We start from the raw sequence: 17,875 nt of genomic DNA on the forward strand, positions 1-17,875 counted from the left end.
CTGTCACAGAATGAGGATGAGGATGGTGCAACAGGAGGTAGGCCCAAACCCACACTGGTCTCCATCCCCAACCCTCTCTACGTCAGCTCTAGAGCCTTAGCTGAGCCATTTGAGGTAAGTCTTAGGTACTTTATCTTAAACAGAGATCCAACAAATTTCTGTGTTTCTGAGTGTTTCTCAGATAGCTGTGTGCACAGGTTTTGTTCTTAGAGCAGGCGACCCATATGCCAAGAGGCCCAAGTTCCAATCTGCATTCGGTCCATTTCCTGCAGGTCTTCCTCTTGGCCTTTTTTCCAGCTTTCTTGTCTGTTCTCTGCTGTCCTACGAAAATAAAGGCTACAAAAAAGCACCAAAAGAATCTAGAGTGACCCTGCATGACTTGGAGGTCAAAATAATTTATATCTGTCTTACACTGGTTCTTGGTGCAGCCCCTCAGGTCATCCTCGGTTTGACTGTTTTAGCTCTTTCCCCTTTTTTTCAATATGACATCAGAAACCACAGAGAGATACAGAGACAAGACTAAAATTAACAGGACATAAGAGGAGAGTAACTGAGACAAGAAAGTTACAACAGGAGTTCCGGAATAATACATGAAATGTGAACCTAACAACCTAAAGATATTTAACAGAACTTCAAAACTCGGACACAGCAGAACTCTAAGCCACAGACTCGGAACCATGACAGGACTAGCCCGCTGTATCATTTTTTCACACTGAATTTGGGGTGGCTGTGAATTTAGCCCTCTGTAGGTTGATCATTTTCATTTCCATCAAACAGTGTAGCATCTTTCTGTTCCTATCACATTACCCAGTCCATATATGTAGGTAACCATAGATAAAGATTAGAGATGGCACGATACCACTTTTTTATGTCCGATACCGATACCGATATCATAAATTTGGATATCTGCCGATACGATATGAATCCGATATAGTGTTTTTTAAATCAACAAAACTGTTTTTTTAAATATCTTGCTGCATTTTGTATAAGTTCATACTCAAGTTTAAAACAAGAACTACACTAAAGCTATTCTGTTATACCTGTATGCAAAAGAGAATATTTCATAGTTCAGCAATACTGATCAATCTAATAAACTTAAACCTACACCATCCTCCCTATTCTGGTATTTTAAAGAGTACTTAGCATAAATATTAAGCAACCTAACTAATAGGGTTCCAACTCCCAGCAACAACAAAAATAAATAAATAAAAAATAGGGAACCACCCCTCACGCGCCACCTCATGATGCTTAATCGACGTAATCAACCTTAATTTGATGCAGTGTGAAAAAAAATACACAGAAATCAATTATTTTTCAAGAAATATTAAATAGATTCAACATCTTTCTTCAACAAAATTGCAGACTGCACAGATGGTACCTTCCCAAAGGAAAAAGTACTATAGCTTACTAGGGTATATTAGACTTAATAGTTACTATATACAGTAATGGACTTCTATTCATTTTGCATCAAATTAAAACTTTGGGTGTAAGATTCGGATAATTATTTATTAAAAGCTAGACATTTTAAATGAGAATAAGAAAGAAAAGTATGTCTTTGTGCCCCCTTTTCCCTGTTAATGCCCTATTGGCCCCCCTGGCTAAACTTTGCTAGATCGGCCCCTGCACAGTTACCAGCGTCAGCTACGTAGAAAAAGATCCTCGAGTAGAAAGTAATATTAAATAAATTCTAACAACAGCTTATCAAGCTTAAACGTGCTGCTGTTGTTCAGCCGCTGGTTTCCTCTTTCTGGTGCAAAGTGGGCCAAAAGCAAACAAGAGACACGGACTCACGACAGAAAAGCCGATCAGCTGATCGTTAAGCAGTTTCATGATCGAAGTAGCAGCAAGAAGAGGCAGTCGCTTGTTAAGCTTAACGCAGGAATGCTTTACAAACATTCAGAGATGGACTTACACACTTGCTTTACTTCTCTCGGGGATAACTTTGTCGGAGATGAAATGCCGGGTTGCTAGCGAAGCTCCAAATGCTATCCAGACCACCACAGGTCCCGCATGCCACAGCCGCTCTATCACGTGATGCATACTGCTCCGACGTGCTAACGTTCTGAGGTGAGTTAGGCCAGTTGCAAGTTTTGTGAGGTGCTTTCGTGATATTTAATGGATCGGATTACATTTTTTATTTTTCTTCGATATCCGATCCAGTAATTTAGGTCAGTATCGGACCGATCGGTCCATCTCTAATAAAGATACATGATTTTATTCTTTTCATTGCGATCTGATGTGTTTTCAAAGTGTTCCTTTAGTTTTTCTGAGCACTGTGTTGTGGTGGACTGCGGCTGCCATACGTTTGCAAATGGCTGGACGACATAGTTAAACAATGCTGCGCTCACTATTTGGCACCAAGATACAAATCTTTCATATTTTACAACACCAGTTAGCTGCTTGCAGCTCACTGATCTGGCGCTATTGTGCATTGCAGAAAATGAACGGTTGTCTCACTGAAATATAAAGCCTCATCCAGCAATAACCTGCAAAAAGGCTGCTAATGTTAGCCTCACACAGCAGACTAATCTGGGACTGTGTGCATATGTTTATAAATTTGACTAATGTTTAAAATAATGATTTTAACGGTTTTCATATTTAAGCTTTTTCATTAGTTTATCGTCTAGTTTGACTGTTTAGTTCCTTAAGATTAGTCGACTAGTCTGCATTTTAGAAAATATTGGGACCTTCAGTAGAATGAGGTTTATGAACACACACCGAATCTGAAAGCATGACCGTTTACTCCCCCCCCTCCCCCGGATGGGTTTTCCCCATGTTTACACCCTTTCAGTTCACACAGGGAGTTTTCCACCATCCATCATGCCACACATACAGGTACAGCTGACATCCTAAGCAGACTCACAAATCCTCATATTAGACAGCCTTCTTCAACATCTCCCCTGTTTCCTGGGATGTGCAGCCTCTTGCCTGCCTCTTCTCAGAGATAAGAGGCCTGACTCCATGTGTCTGTGTGCACTTGAGGGAAAGGTGGGAGGTTTTAACCAAAATAAGTTTTAGGCCCTACAGCTGCAGCTGGCAGAGGAAGAGGAGGGTGATGGGAGATTTAATGTTGCACTCTATTACTGTAGCCTGTAGTAACACATAAATATACAGTGCCAGCTGAACAAAAGAGGAGCATCATGGAATTATATTTGTGTCAAAAGTGGCGCACGAGAGAAAATGATTTCACAAGAAATTAAATAATTTCATAGGCGCAGGTATTCATGGCCACTCACTCAATTAAATTCCTCACACGTAAATTCAACAACCTGCTCACATACACCCCGGTAACCAAACGCTCAAAGAAGTCAGATTTTAATCCAACATGCAATACCATCTAGAAATAATCTGACTGGCAGCAACTTTATTTTTTAAGCACGACAATGATCCCAAACACACTTAAAATGCAGTAAAAGCATACCTGGATTGAAAAAACACACAATGGAGCACTATCAGTCATGGATTGGACTCTCCAGAGCTCAGAGCTTAACACTATTAAAGCATAATGGGATCATCTTGACACAACAAAAGAACAAAAGGCAGCCAGCATCCACAGACGAACATCGGTGCAGACACACTGCTGTACCTCAGCATTCTGCTGCAGGGCTACCGCACATCTCTCAACCTCACTGCTGCACAGCTTCTAATTTCTAGCACCGCTGAGTAAAATAAACATCAGCTGCTCATCCGCTGTTACTAATTAATGATTAGTCTGTGTGTTACTTCATAGCAATCCAAGACTGTACTGATCTCAATCTTCATGTCCTCTCTGAGTTATTAAAACTGACAGTAAGGGTGAAAAGAAAGATTTTAATATCTAGATTATGATGTGCACTCCTTAGGGAAGCACTGAAGGCACACCCTTCATTATGCCATTACGCCCAAAGAAAAAAGAAGCACTGCTACCTGTTCACGGTAGAAACTCTCCATGGTGTCATGGGAAGGGATAGTGTTTATTGACAGTCCGAATGGCCCAGGGGATGGAGCTGTTTGTGAGTCTGGAGGTGTGGGATTGACTAGGGATGGGTATCGTTTAGGTTTTATCCGATACCAGTACCAAACCGGTACTTTTGAAATGGTGCCGGTGCTTAAAGAATGGAGAACACAAAATTGGTCCAAAAACCTCTCATGTTCAGCTGTTTTTTTGTAAAAAGATAACAATATTGGCCTTTTCTGCAGCTATAGGGGATTTATGGTATCACTCTTGGCTGGAAGCAGTGCTTAAACAATGGACAAAAAACACAAACTTTGTCCAAAAACCTCTCATGTTTAGCTGTTTTTCACTTTTTCTTTGGTCATTTTAGCCTTTTTGGCCAGGGTGAAGGGAGTATCTGCCATCAAACAAGAAGACAGCTGCATGTAACTACGACGGTGTTTGCTAGTTCACCTTACGTGCATTAATTTAATAACGTGGTTAGCCTACTCAACGTACATTACACACGAACAACATTAAGCTACTGACACAGAGAAGAACGGCTGCTACTGCCATCATCATCCATCATCGTTTCTGCTACACTGGCAGGGCTAGGGGCCAGGACTCTACTCTTCGGGTTTTTGGGGGATGTTGCTAACTCAGGGTCATATAACAGGCAACCCACGCGCAGTAGATGTGCACGATGTGAGGTCTCGCAGCAAGCTATCAAATACGGCGCATTTCTCGGCTTTTAACAAAATGCTATACGTCGCCAGGTGTTTCATCAGATTCGAGGAGTTACCTCCTGTGAAGTACAGCCAGACTTTTGACCGCTTCACTTTGGGCATTTTTAATCTGTAGCTCTGCTCTAAAAGAACGTACGTACCTGGGCCCGCCTACTATGCTCGCAAAGGTAAAATGATTGGCTGGAATCCAAAGTGCATGACATCTCAGGAAAAAAAAAAGCACCGAAATGTATGCTGCTTTTTGGTCTGGTTACTACCGTTTATGTCAGAGCCAGTACCCATCCCTAGGACTGACCAGAGGTGCCAACCAGAGGGCAGCAGATCAAACAGGTGGTGAGCGGGGTGCAAGGGGTCACCTATGATGGCTCTGGTTTTCCTGAGACAGGAGGATCTGGCGATGGCAGAGGGCAGCCAATGATTTTTTTGGGTGGTGTTAGTTACACACTGCACAGCTGTCCTCTTCTCAGTAGTGGCTCCAGCATACTCAACACCAAGGCAGTAGGAGAGTATGCTCTCCACTGAGGAGCTGTAGAAGGCCACCAGCAGCTTCTGGTCAAGGTTATTCTTTAGGAAAAGGAGGAAGTGCAGCTGCCGTTGATCCTTTTTTACCAGGACATTGGTGTTGTGGATCCAGGTGAAATTGGAAGAGGTGTGGGTGCCCAGAAACCTGAAGTTGGAGACAGATTCCACCCATTGTCCATTTTTAATGAGAGGGGAGTGGACCTGTCTGTGCCTCCTGAAGTCTATTATGAGTTCTTCTGTTTTACGGACATTAAGCTTCAGGTTGTTTTCTGAGCAACAGTGGGACAAGTTCTCTACTTCCGCCCTGTATGCTGTCTCATCTCCATCAGAGATGAGTCTAACCACGGTGGTGCTGAGAACAAAGCCCTGTGGGGATCCGGTGCTGAGTGACAGTCAGGGGGGAGGTAGGTAGTCTTTGATCCAGGAGCAAGTGACGGGGGGTTCTGAAGGTGGTCCAGTTTGGTGGTGAGGATGTCTGAGATTATGGTGTTGATTGCTGAGCTGTAGTCCACAAAGAGCATCCTCATGTAGTTCTTCCTGTTCTCCAGATGGCTCAGCGCTCTGTGAAGGGTGATGGCATCCTCTGTGGACTGTGTGTGGGGGAGGGGTGGTCTGAAACCGAACAAAGAAGGCTTTGAGGTTAGCCCCTGACAGCAAGTTTGAACCTGCTGTCGGGGGTTGGAGGGTTCTGGCCTTTGTAGTTGGTGAGAGTTCTCCACATCTGGCGGGGGTTGTTATCAGTGAGGAAGCCTCCCCATCCTGTATGCCTCATTTGCCTGTTTGATGCCCCTCCTCAGGTTGGCTCTGGCAGTGTTGTACAGAGAACAGTCCCTCAGCCTGAAGGCAGAGTTATGAGTTCTGATCAGAGCCTGTACTTCACTTATCATCCAAAGTTTTCGGTTAGGAAAACCACGGATGGTTTTGGTTACTGTTACATTCTCTACACAGCACTTAATGTAGAAAAGGACTGACTGAGTGAAGGTCTCCAGATCCTGGTGTTTCATGTTTTACAACTCTGTCAGATCAAAACAGCCCTGTATTCAGAGAAGCTCATCATCTGGCCAGTTTTTAATGACCCGGGTGTTTGGAGTGAGCTGTTTCCTGAGGGGGGTGTGGGCAGGAATGAGGAGCAGAGAAGAGATGGTCAGATTGTCCTAGGTGGGGGAGGGGTGTTACCCTGTAGGCCTGTTTGATGTTGCTGTACACATGGTCCAGTGTCCTGATCCCCCTGGTACAGTTACAGTTAACATGTTGGAAGAATTTAGGGAATACAGACTTCAGAGATACCTTGTTAAAGTCCCAGCAACAATATCGACGCCCTCCGAGGCTCTGTCTGCTGTTTACTGATGATAAGTTGAAGGTGGTTGGGTGCTGAGCTAACATTAGCATTGGGGGACATGTAAATGTACTATGGCTACCGTTAGCTTGCGAGGTAGATCAAAGTGCCTGCCCTGAATAGACATGGCCTCTAAGCAGTGACCATCTGTAATTCTACTGTTACGGCACCAATCCTGAAGCAGATAAGCACAGAGCCTGCTGGCCCTTCCCTAACCAGATCTTTGTTGCGGTCCTGGCGGTGTAATGTCTGGCCCAGTAACTCTACCAAGACATCGGGGAAATCTGGATGGAGCCAGGATTCAGTTACAATCAGTAGACAACACTCCCGGACAAAGCGGTTAAATAAATCTCTAATTATAGCCCCTCCATTTTATTTGTGAGGGATCTGGCATTGGTGAGGAAGACGATTGGAAGCAAGGATTTGTGTTGTTCTTCTCGCAGCTGGATAGAGCAGCAGCACAAAAACCTCTAATGATCCCTGTTGTTCCCTAACAGAAAGAAAACAAATGGCAAATATCTAAACCGTGTTCTTAAATAATAAACAAGAGAAAAGATTATTACCAAAAAGAGTCTTCTCACTCCTATTTAACTACTGCCAGGTGCTCAATTCGTATGGATAAATATTTACAATTTCCTCTAAGCTAACAACCAAAATGTTGATGTGAAAAATAAAAATCAGCTCTCCAGATTCAGTTACTGGCTTGTATTCAGGCTTTGAACACACTCGATGCTACTGGCGGCCGGCTGGCTCTTAGTTGGGTGCAGAGACGAGGAGAGGGACGAGGTGGCTGTCAGCTGGAGGTTAGGAGGCTGCTGTCCATCCAGTAATTTAATCTGCATCCAGTCTTTGTGATGAGCTAGCTTAGGGGGTTGAGGCCTAAGAAGAGCAGTGTGGACTTGCTTGTCTCAGTGATAATAATAGTGTTGATGGAGAGTAATTTTATCTTTATATCTTGCAACATCGAGTCTAGGCACAATCTTCATCCTCGGCTCAGTGGCTGCAGTGATTGCAGGTGGTTGGGCATCATATAATTCAGTTACACTGACATCTTGTAACAGGGTCACCTCATTATATCCGTACTCATTGTGTCTATACTGATCTTCAGCTTCAGTAGTAGCTTTCCTTTATTGATATCGTAGCACAGAGCTACCAAGTGCTTGTTGATCATTGTTGATGTTGGTCTGCTGCTCATTAATATAACCTCTCTTAGTGGGTTGGCTGGCATATTAGAATTCAATTAATTCCATGTTCTGAGTCCTTGCTTTGTTCCTGTAGGCTGCTTGTCAGTATGTCAGTATTTGCAAACTGCTGATGATCTCTCTCTGAGGGTGTTTGCAGTCTGTCCAAGTCAGACTGCAATTGTTTCAGAAAGGTTGCCTCCTATCAGGCGACCTGTGCAATCGTGGGCGTGACTGTGCAACACCCTCAAGCTCTGGGCAACCATGTAGTCATCGCAAGTTGTAGTCAGTCACAGAATGGGAAAGAAAATTCAATACAATCATCAGGCACTACCAATATATTTATTCATTGTTTATTTGTGGATGCAAGGAGGTTGAGGTCCTATTTTTACTCATGACTGAGGCATTAGCTTGCTCTGAATTAGAAGGAAGCTTTGTCAAGCTGAGTGTGTCCAACACTTGAAGTTTTTAGTTGGTTCAGCTGATTTAATGTATATTATTTTAGGATGGTGTTGCGTGAGATGAGCCCTCTTGTTTATTCCCACAGTATATTTATAATCAGTATGTCCTCTCTTCTCCACAGTAGACATGGACCACTGGGATGTTTACAAGACTGATTCAATTGCGTTTTGTTATGTTTGTACAGTGCTAAGATTTTTTTGAGTCTCGTATTATCCATAAAACTCTGTAACAGATGCCATGGCGTCTCCAGGCTATTTCACACCTGTCACACGTGCTCAGTGTGAAGCTGCTCTCATCTGTGAAGAGAACAGGGTGCCAGTGGCGGCCCTGCCAGTTCTGGTGTACTCAGGTGAATGCAAATGGTGCAGCAGGATGCTAGTCTGTGAGCACAGATCTCACTAAGGGAGTCAGGCCCTAATGCCATGCTCATGGAGCCTGTTTCGGAGGTGTTGGTCAAAAACATGCACACGAGTAGGGCTGTAGGGCACAAAGGAGCAGATACTGGTCATATTGCAGGTTTGAGGCCCTTCTATGGCCCTTTCGAGCTATCATCATGTAACAGTCTCTCTCCTGGTATCTTCACACTTTTGAGGCTTTACTGGAAAACACAGCAAATGGCACAGCAACCGTTTTGCAATAGCGCATATGGATGTTTTATCCTACAGGAGCTGGAATAGCTGTGAAACCCGAATGGGATGCAGGTATCATCTCATGTTACACGCAGTGCTAAGGACACTAGAAGGCAAAATGAGAGGAAAATCAGTCAGCAGAGATAAGGAGAGAACAATGGTCTGTGACCACCACCTGCTAAACCGTTCCTTTTGTGGGATTTGGCTTGTTTTTGCCTCTCCGGTGCACCTGCTGTCACTTTCATTTGCACCAAAGCACCTAAAATAGATTCGTAATGGTTTGTGTTTCTAACTGGCCTGATCAATATCCCTCAGGTTTAACTGAGTTTGTGTTATGCTGTGATAAAGGATTGTTCCCTTAATATTTTTGAGTGTGTATTTCTATAGAATATTTATCATTATGTAAATATACATAAGATAAAAATATAGAGAGAGTATATATTTATTGATACTTTAATATTTTTATTCATAATATCAGAACTTTCAGGAGAAAAGGAGAAAGGTCAGACCACCGTTTGCCACTTCTCTGTATTTGGAAGGCATGTCGATTTTAAATAAAAGGGGGGAAAAAAGCTTGTGTTTAAATGGCAGCTCACAAATTAAATTAAATGCCACACAGAACATGTGGACAATATCCCTGGACAATATCAGTATAGTTACTGATACTTGTTTAATTGTTCAGGATAAAAGCAAGCGTGTGTTCATCCTGCTTGAGAAATAACTCAGAGAATGGGCGATCATGGCTCAAGAGTTGGCCGTTCATCTTGTAATCAGAAGGTTGCCGTTTCGAGCCCCAGCTTGGACAGTCTTGGTTGTTGTGTGCTTGGGCAAGACACTTCACCTACCGCCTGCTGGTGATGGCCAGAGGGGGCCGATGCTCATGTTACCTGCATCGGGGCCGATGGCGCGATATGGCAGCCTTGCTTCTGTCAGTCTGCCCCAGGGCAGCTGTGGCTACAACTGTAGCTTGCCTCCACCAGTGTGTGAGTGTGAGAGTGAATGAATAGTGGAATTGTAAAGCGCTTTGAGGTCTCAAAAAGCGCTATATAAATTCAATCCGTCATTATTAGAATGTCCATGTGTTCACTAAAAAGTAGATTATCTAAACGTGTTTATGCTGTCGGAGTTCTTGTGAAGGACACTTAGTTCTCTTCACTTTGCAGCTTACACATTCCTTCTCTATCAGAGGAGCTTCAGCTTGTTTTCAGCTGTGTGACCTCCAGAATCACATTAATGCCTGAGACCACAATCAGCCTTCAAGGTCACACTGACATTTAAAAAAAAAGTTTGCTGAGGGTTAGATCAGAAGATTAGAAACAGTGTCATGTCTCAGTTAAATGTTATGGTGTAAGACTATACAGACAGCAACAGAGTAGCTTAGCATTGGTCATAGCCACAGATAATCTCCAACTAAAGAAAAAAATCTCATGTCAGTTAATTAACAGGATCACATTTGGTGTCATCATCATTTGGGCATCCAGTTAGAATATATAACATAGAATATATAACATTTTCTTTTCTTTTAAATAATCATTTAAAATAAACAGGGGTACGAGGAGAAGTTTAAAAAAGCTCACTGACCAGCCGCTGGCTCTGGATAGTTTCATTGTGAAAGAAAGCACCTGCTACCATCCACCACTGGCTTGTTTTACACAGCAGGTGTAAATATATTAAAGCTTTATCTACTCATTATTCTGCAAATTTCAATTATTAAGTTAAAATATGAAACTACCGAATTATTATGCGTGAAGCAAGGAGCATATGAAATATCTAAATTCAAATTAATAGAAATAAATTTGCTGTTTTAGTTGCCCAGTGAGTCTGATCTGCAATCCCAGGGACCCAATGTGGAAGAAATGTTATGTTAGACTCCACTTTGTTTTTTAGGCACCTCTCATTTCTTTATATTTTGATTTAAATGAGCCAGACCTTTATTAATATGAGCTGAGCAATAGTTCTCCAGGTTTTCTGGAGGCCTTTCAGAGTTCTTCTTTGGACATTGGCTGCTTTTTTACTCATTTTCAGTCCAGTCCTTGTACTTGACCACTTGTTTTTTTGTGTGTTGAACCAATTTACACTGACCTATAAATCATTCAAGCAGTGCAAAAGCGCCTAACTGAAGGGATGAATCAGTATTGTCTATATGTCTATACGTAACAGACAACTTAGCAAAGAACCAATTTTAAATTTTAAATTAGCACTTAATTGGTTGGCCTCCCCAGAGCCCAGACCTCAATGTTATTGAAGCAGTGTGGGATCATCTTGACAGAGAAAGAAACAAAAGGCAGCCAAGAACATCCTTCAAGAAGCCTGGAGAACTAGTCCTGAAGACTAACTAAACAAATTACAAGAAAGCTTGCATAAGATGTTAAATAATAAAGGTGGTCATAGCAAATATTGACTTCAAACTCATTATAGTTGTACAAAATCTGTTTGTGCCTTGTGTACCGTATTTACATTCATGTTTGTACATGTTTGAAGCGTTTCACTCATTTCCTATTTTACCAGCAAAGTTTTAAAACATGGGGGTCGGTCCACACTCTTGCACAGTGCTGTAATTAAAAATACTTGTTAATTAAATGTTTTTACACAATTCCTGTCTGTGCTCTACACCCTCTCCATACACACTTTCTCTCCATTTGTGCATTCATGTGGAAGTTCTGCCACATTGAGTGCATAGCAACTGCCATTATATTATGAAGCCCTCCAACAGACTTAACTAAGCACACTCAATCAAGGTGTGGCACCCATTTGTGTCATTACACTTCCAGACTTTGTGTGATTATTTCAGGAGTTTGGGTTTAATGAAATGAAGCATGTTTGAGATTTATTTCACATTTTTGTTGTAAAGGTTAATTTAAAAAAGGAAAAGAGTGTCCCAAGTGACTCCATATAGATTCATAATTTCCTGAGTGGCAGGGTGAAATTGGGCAGAGTCTTCTGGGCAGCATTTTCTCGTTCTCTCACACATTACACACAGCAGGAGATAATTCACATCAGCCTCACTCTCATTGCTGTAAATAGTGTGTGGGGCTTAAGGGGTGTGGGGCACACAGTCCCACTGTTCTGGGCATTAGCTTTCTCGTATCCACCAAAATCAGGCAAGTTCTAGAAAAGGTAAAGGAGTGGAAGGGGTGGGGTGTTCAGGTGAGGGAGACTATCCTTTGCGGTGGATGTAGACCTTGGTTGCCATGGTGCTCTGGGGTGCTGTGCTTACGGTCCCAGATCTGCCTCCCCCGCCCTGCGATGGGGTGTGGGTTTACCAAGCCAGATGCTTAACTGGCTTTCTCATTCCGGTCTTAAGTATCATGACAGCACACACACACACACCCCTCAAACAACATATCACTCACACATATAGAATCTGACACACCCAGCATATCACTCCCAACGTGGGCAAGTCGGGGCAGGTCTTCCTACACCCATTTCCTGCACCCTACCCAGGGTGGGTCTCGACTGTTGGTTCATGGTGGCGGTGGTGGTTCTGGTGGTTGTTGGGCAGTTTCTTGCATCTGGAGCCCTGTTCTCAGTTCATGGCAGCATTGTCGGTGTCTGGTACTATGGGGCTGTTGCCCTTTGGCCTTGAGGGCTCCATCTCTGGCCTCCCTCCTCCTTCTGCTGGGAGGGGCACACAGTTGTCATCGAGACATGTGACCTGGGGTTTTCAGTACTCTAGGGGTCTCCGGGGTGTTTCTCTGTCTGCTTCTGGCTCCTGGGGGCATTATTGTAATTTCTCACTGTCATTGTCAATACACACACATGTAGATTGCTGGTTTGTGTATCCATGTTTTTGTTTTTTCAGGTGTGATTTGGGGGTTTTTTTTGTATGTGTTGTGTGTTTTCCACGTGTGCTCTGTCCTCTTATTCTTATGTTTTCCCCTGTGTTCTCCCTCCTTCTTTACTCCTTTTCTTTCGCCTTGTCACCTTTGGCATTCCCATATTACCAATGCACTCGTGAATAATAATAGAAATAAGTAAAGAAGTAAAAAGTAGAAAAAGAAAGCCACAAACAAGAGGATCCTATAGAGAGTCTATAGAGCTCATCTTGGAAAAGCAAATGTTTTTGGCACAACAGTCACATTCTGATTATAACTGTAAAAGCTGCCATACAAGACAGGCTTAAAAAAACATAAATGAACAAAGATAATTTTAGAATATTACTTTTAATGTAAATATGTGGTTTGCTGCAGTCAGCTGTCAGATTTATTGCTGTAGGTGAAATGTGTTAATTATTAAAAAGCTTCAAAGCTCAGAAGGGGCAATGATTTATTAAGTTTAATAGTAAAAGGCAGAGGTGGGACCAAGTCATTGTTTTGCAAGTCTCAAGTAAGTCTCAAGTCTTTATCCTCAAGTCTCAAGTCAAGTCTCAAGTAATGTCAGGCAAGTCAGAGTCGAGTCTCAAGTCACTGGTGTAAAAGTCCGAGTCAAGTCACAAGTCTGAAACTTTGAATTTCAAGTCCTTTCGAGTCTTTAAAAAAAAAACAACGAAAAAATAATGTTGCAGTTATATGCTAAATGTAAATATTAGACCATGTAATTTTAAATCTGTGTTTTTCTCAACACATGACAAAATAGTGAACTTAGAAAATATACACAAATTGTGAAATTGCACCTCTTTAAAATGCAGCTCAATTAAACCTAGCTCCAAGAATAGTTTTCACCGACAGTTCTGAGATAAGCTGCATGTTATTCTTGGATGCGCTTGTAGGACCGGCTTTAAAATCGCATGACAAAAATATCATACACATTAAAAAAAACTGTATCACCAACGTAGCCTGGACAACATTTGCTAGTTAGATGAAGTCAGCTATCTCATTGTAGCATATTTATATGCATATTTATAATCATACGGTTCTTGGAGTGAGTGCATACACTCATGAAGTTTAGTAACTTCAGGTCACTGCAACAAGCCCAGGTACAGTTTACCGACGGATGGGTACAGGACCTTGAAATGCACCGTGTAGAAAGTAAAGACCATCGTACGTATCATAAGTTTACCAGTCTCACAAATCGTCGTCATAAATACACATTCCTTAACCGTTTATTAATAGGACCTTTGAGCTCAACGGTAATTAATTAGCAGTGGAAATAATTTCTGGTACCCATCACAGAAATGTAGCAGTGACAATAATATTGTATGCTGTAATCGTACTGGGCAATTAGTGATACAAAAAACCTGTTTTCTCCTGTGAATAAAAGTATATGTTTTTGTCAATGTACCATAATAACAGAAGCGAAACGCAATGTTGTGTCAGGACAATTCACTATTTATGCACAATAAATAAAGGAGCATAGCGCGACCATTTCTGTTCTGCGCCAGACTTGCTTGTAACCTATATCACTAATTATGTTATGAAAATGACGTATTAACTACTAAAAAACACTGACCTTCGTGTAAATGCTTGGAGCAGACTAACCTGTGAGCTGGAGGGTTCTGGGACGTTATATTTGATCTTTGAATGGCTGCAATCCAGGCCATCCGTCGCGTCTTTGTTACTTCGGAAACATGTCTTGAACAATTTCTCTTCAACGACGTAATCCGATAACAACCGATCTCTTTACCCGTCGGCTTCCCGTGGCTGTCATGCGACCGGCTATTGCAGTTAATAATACAACGGCTTCTTGCCATTTTTGTGTTTCTTTTTATCGCTGTGTGACTGATTTTAATTGAAAGCCTGCGTGCGCTAGTACCGCTTGCCACGAGTTCCCAGAATCCTTTGCGGTTCTACCCGTGAATGACGTCACATTTTCAATCTCTATATAATATGCATGTTAAATTTTATATTTGGGGTAAAATATCAAGTCTTTTCAAGTAAACCGGTTCAAGTCCAATTCAAGTCCCAAGTCATTGGTGTAAAAGTCCAAGTCAAGTCACAAGTCTTAGAACATTTTTTCAAGTCAAGTCTAAAGTCATAAAATTAATGACTCGAGTCCAAGTCATGTGACTCGAGTCCACACCTCTGGTAAAAGGATCTTTTATGGGAAATGACGAAACACCTCAGTGTAAATATGCAACCATGTGAAGTTATTGATTGTTCTGAGTTTTCAGTCCTGACTTGAAACAAAAACATTTCTTCTCAAACTTCATCTGAAACCATACACGGTATTATTTTATCAAATTCAAATTCACAAGTTGGCAAATTAAACTACCCCCCCTCCCCAAAATAAATAAATATAATTTGCCCAGTATCCCCTTTGACATCATCTTCCACAGCATGTCCCGACAGCTTCCAGCATGGTGGTTATATGTAGCAGTCTTGTTCTGACAATTTTCACTGTGCACTCAACGATTTCACCATAAACCTGGTGTGGTGCCTAAATCCAACCAAGCTGTAGTTGGTGCTTTATGTGCGACTAGAGGGGTTTGGTATGATAAAGGTTCCACACAGCCAGACTTTTCTCTCTACTAGCTGGTTCATCAAAACCTAACATTCCAGTTATCATCAATCAATCTTTATTTATAAAGCACTTTTCATACAGAAAAAATGTAGCACAAAGTGCTTTACATAGTTAAAAGCAGCCCACCCCACCCTCCAACTCACTCCCCCACACTCTCAATACACATATATCCCCCCACCCCCACCCACACACACATACACACACGCGCACACTTAAAGAGTAAAAATTGGGCTGGGCTCGCATGAGCCAAGTGAGGAAACATTATAACAGAGAGCCGTCTGCACCGGGAGCCGGTCACAGACCGCAGCCTCCGGGCTGGGCACACAGCCGAAGGGAGGCAAAGGAGCCCCCCAACCAGGCTGAGAGGACCCCAGAGACCCAGCAGCCACGGTCAATAACAGCCCCGGTGCAGAGAGCGCCCTCCGAGGAAACACTGGAGATATGACGCAATACGATGTATACAGGGTAAAATGATAAAATAAATAAGAACAGGATACAATATAAATATAAATATAAATAGAGTAAGAAGATTAAAAAATGAATAAGAATAAAATCAAGAAATATTAGGTAAATCCTAAATTAATAATAGAATAACAGGATAGAATAAATAAGCATAAAAAATAAATAAACGCTAAGTAAAAGCTAAATTAAAAAGGTGGGTCTTGAGCCTGTTCTTAAAAACATGTACGTTCTCTGCGGCCCTGAGCTCCTCCGGCAGGCTGTTCCACAGACGAGGACCATACCACTGAAAAGCTGCCTCTCCGTGAGTATGTGTCCTGACTTTAGGGACAATCAAAAGGCCAGTACCAGAGGACCTCAGGGTCCGCGAGGGTTCGTATGGTAAAAGCAGATCTGAGAGATAAGAAGGCCCAAGACCATTAAGACATTTAAAAACCAATAAAAGAACTTTAAAATCGATCCTGAAACACACGGGGAGCCAGTGCAGCGATTCTAAAACCGGTGTAATGTGGGCCCCGCCCTCTGGTCTTCGTCAGCACACGAGCTGCCGAGTTTTGCAAGAGTTGTAAAGTTGAAATATTCTTCTTAGGAAGACCAGAGAGCAGGGCATTACAGTAATCAATGTGACTGGTAATAAAAGCATGCATCAGCATCTCCGTGTTGGCCCGAGAGAGAATAGGGCGGACTCTGGCTATATTTTTTAGATGATAAAATCCAATTTTGGTTACATGTTTAACATGTGGGATAAAACCAAGCTCAGAGTCAAAAATAACACCCAGGTTTTTCACTTGTAGCGAAGGACATAGTGAAAATGCCTCTAATTTAGACAAGAGTTTCTCTCTCTGAGCCTCAGGACCGACAATTAAAACTTCAGTTTTGTCCTGGTTAAGCTGTAAAAAGTTTTCTGCCATCCAAGATCTTATATCCAAGATACAGTTAAAAAGGGCATCCATTGGTCTGGTGTCATCAGGAGACACGGAGATGTACAGCTGCGTATCATCAGCGTAACTGTGGAAGTTCACTCCATGCCTCCTGATGACACTGCCGAGAGGCAACATATACAAATTAAAAAGTACAGGGCCTAGAACCGACCCTTGAGGCACACCACGTGTCATTTTATGGATCTTAGAGGAGCATGTATCCATACTCACCATAAAAGATCTGTCAGAGAGATAGGAAGTGAACCAGTTGTGTTGATGATGACAGTGGTTATCACCTTTCACTGTTAAGCTTCTGTGCCAGGCTCCATGTGTGCGCATATAAAAATGGGTATTTTGTGGATCATGTGACTCATGAATTGATCCTGAGTCAATGTTGACGATATAATGCCAATGAAAAATCTGGAAAGAATAGTAAAATATAACAGTAAAGTACAACACTCTTGCAAATAAGACAAGAGATTAATGCTGCAGAAAAATGTTAATCTTTGAATTTAGCACATATAACAAACATTTCAATTTAAGTTAATTATTTTATTTTGTTCACTGTAAAGCTGTTGTTTGTTTATAAGGTGACAGCTGCACATTAGAGTTCTATAAGTTTAAACTGGACACATTTAAACATTAAAGTTAATAAAGGAGACATGGAAACTGCTTCAATTTCACCGCATCACCAAATTAATACATGAAATTACAGATCCATGATAATGGATAATGATAATGCTTCATTTAGTGGTTTTAGTAAAGTGCGACTTAATAAGAGGCACATCTTTGGTGGAGCCAGAATTTATAATATAGTCTTAAAACATTCAGAAAAAAATTAAATTGAAAGGAATCAGCAGGATTTGAACCAGGGTCTCCTTACTGCTAATCTTGCAATGTGTGCAACCACCAGCCATACAACCTTCTAGCAGATATCTTTGCACATCTGTGCAGCTGCAGTAACCACAGCCAGAGCATCTGCTCTTCCATGACCCTCCAGCAGATTACAATAAAAAAAAATCTGTCCTGTTCACCACAACTTTCTACACTTTGTGGTTTACCTGTTCTAAACATCTTCTCTCTTTCCTGCAGGACACCAATCAGGAGGTGGAGCCAGAAGAACCGCCAAATATTCTCGACCTGGGCCATTAAAACCAGCTGACCCAGTATAACTGGAGCTGGCTGTTAACAAACCACAATAACTCAGTGACTTCATCTTGCTTTAGAAATTTCCACACAGTTTAACTGTAATCAATTATGGAATAAAAGTTTACTAAACCCAAATCCTCTCTGGGTAAAAAACCTCAG

At 41.9% G+C, this 17,875-nt stretch overlaps 1 protein-coding gene across 3 annotated transcripts in view; it reads left to right on the forward strand.

The window, feature by feature from the left end:
- The window catches only part of stab1 (stabilin 1), a 191,478-nt gene extending 173,603 nt beyond the window's left edge, over positions 1-17,875 (forward strand). For all 3 annotated transcript variants that reach the window (XM_026167240.2, XM_080301182.1, XM_080301181.1), the window contains 2 exons: positions 10-114; positions 17,660-17,875. In XM_026167240.2, coding sequence (XP_026023025.2) covers positions 10-114; positions 17,660-17,719 — 165 coding nt within the window. In that variant the 3' untranslated portion in view covers positions 17,720-17,875. The remainder of the gene's footprint in view (positions 1-9; positions 115-17,659) is intronic.

This window comes from Astatotilapia calliptera, chromosome 5 (genome assembly GCF_964374335.1).
Source record: "Astatotilapia calliptera chromosome 5, fAstCal68.1, whole genome shotgun sequence".
Lineage (NCBI taxonomy): Eukaryota > Metazoa > Chordata > Actinopteri > Cichliformes > Cichlidae > Astatotilapia > Astatotilapia calliptera.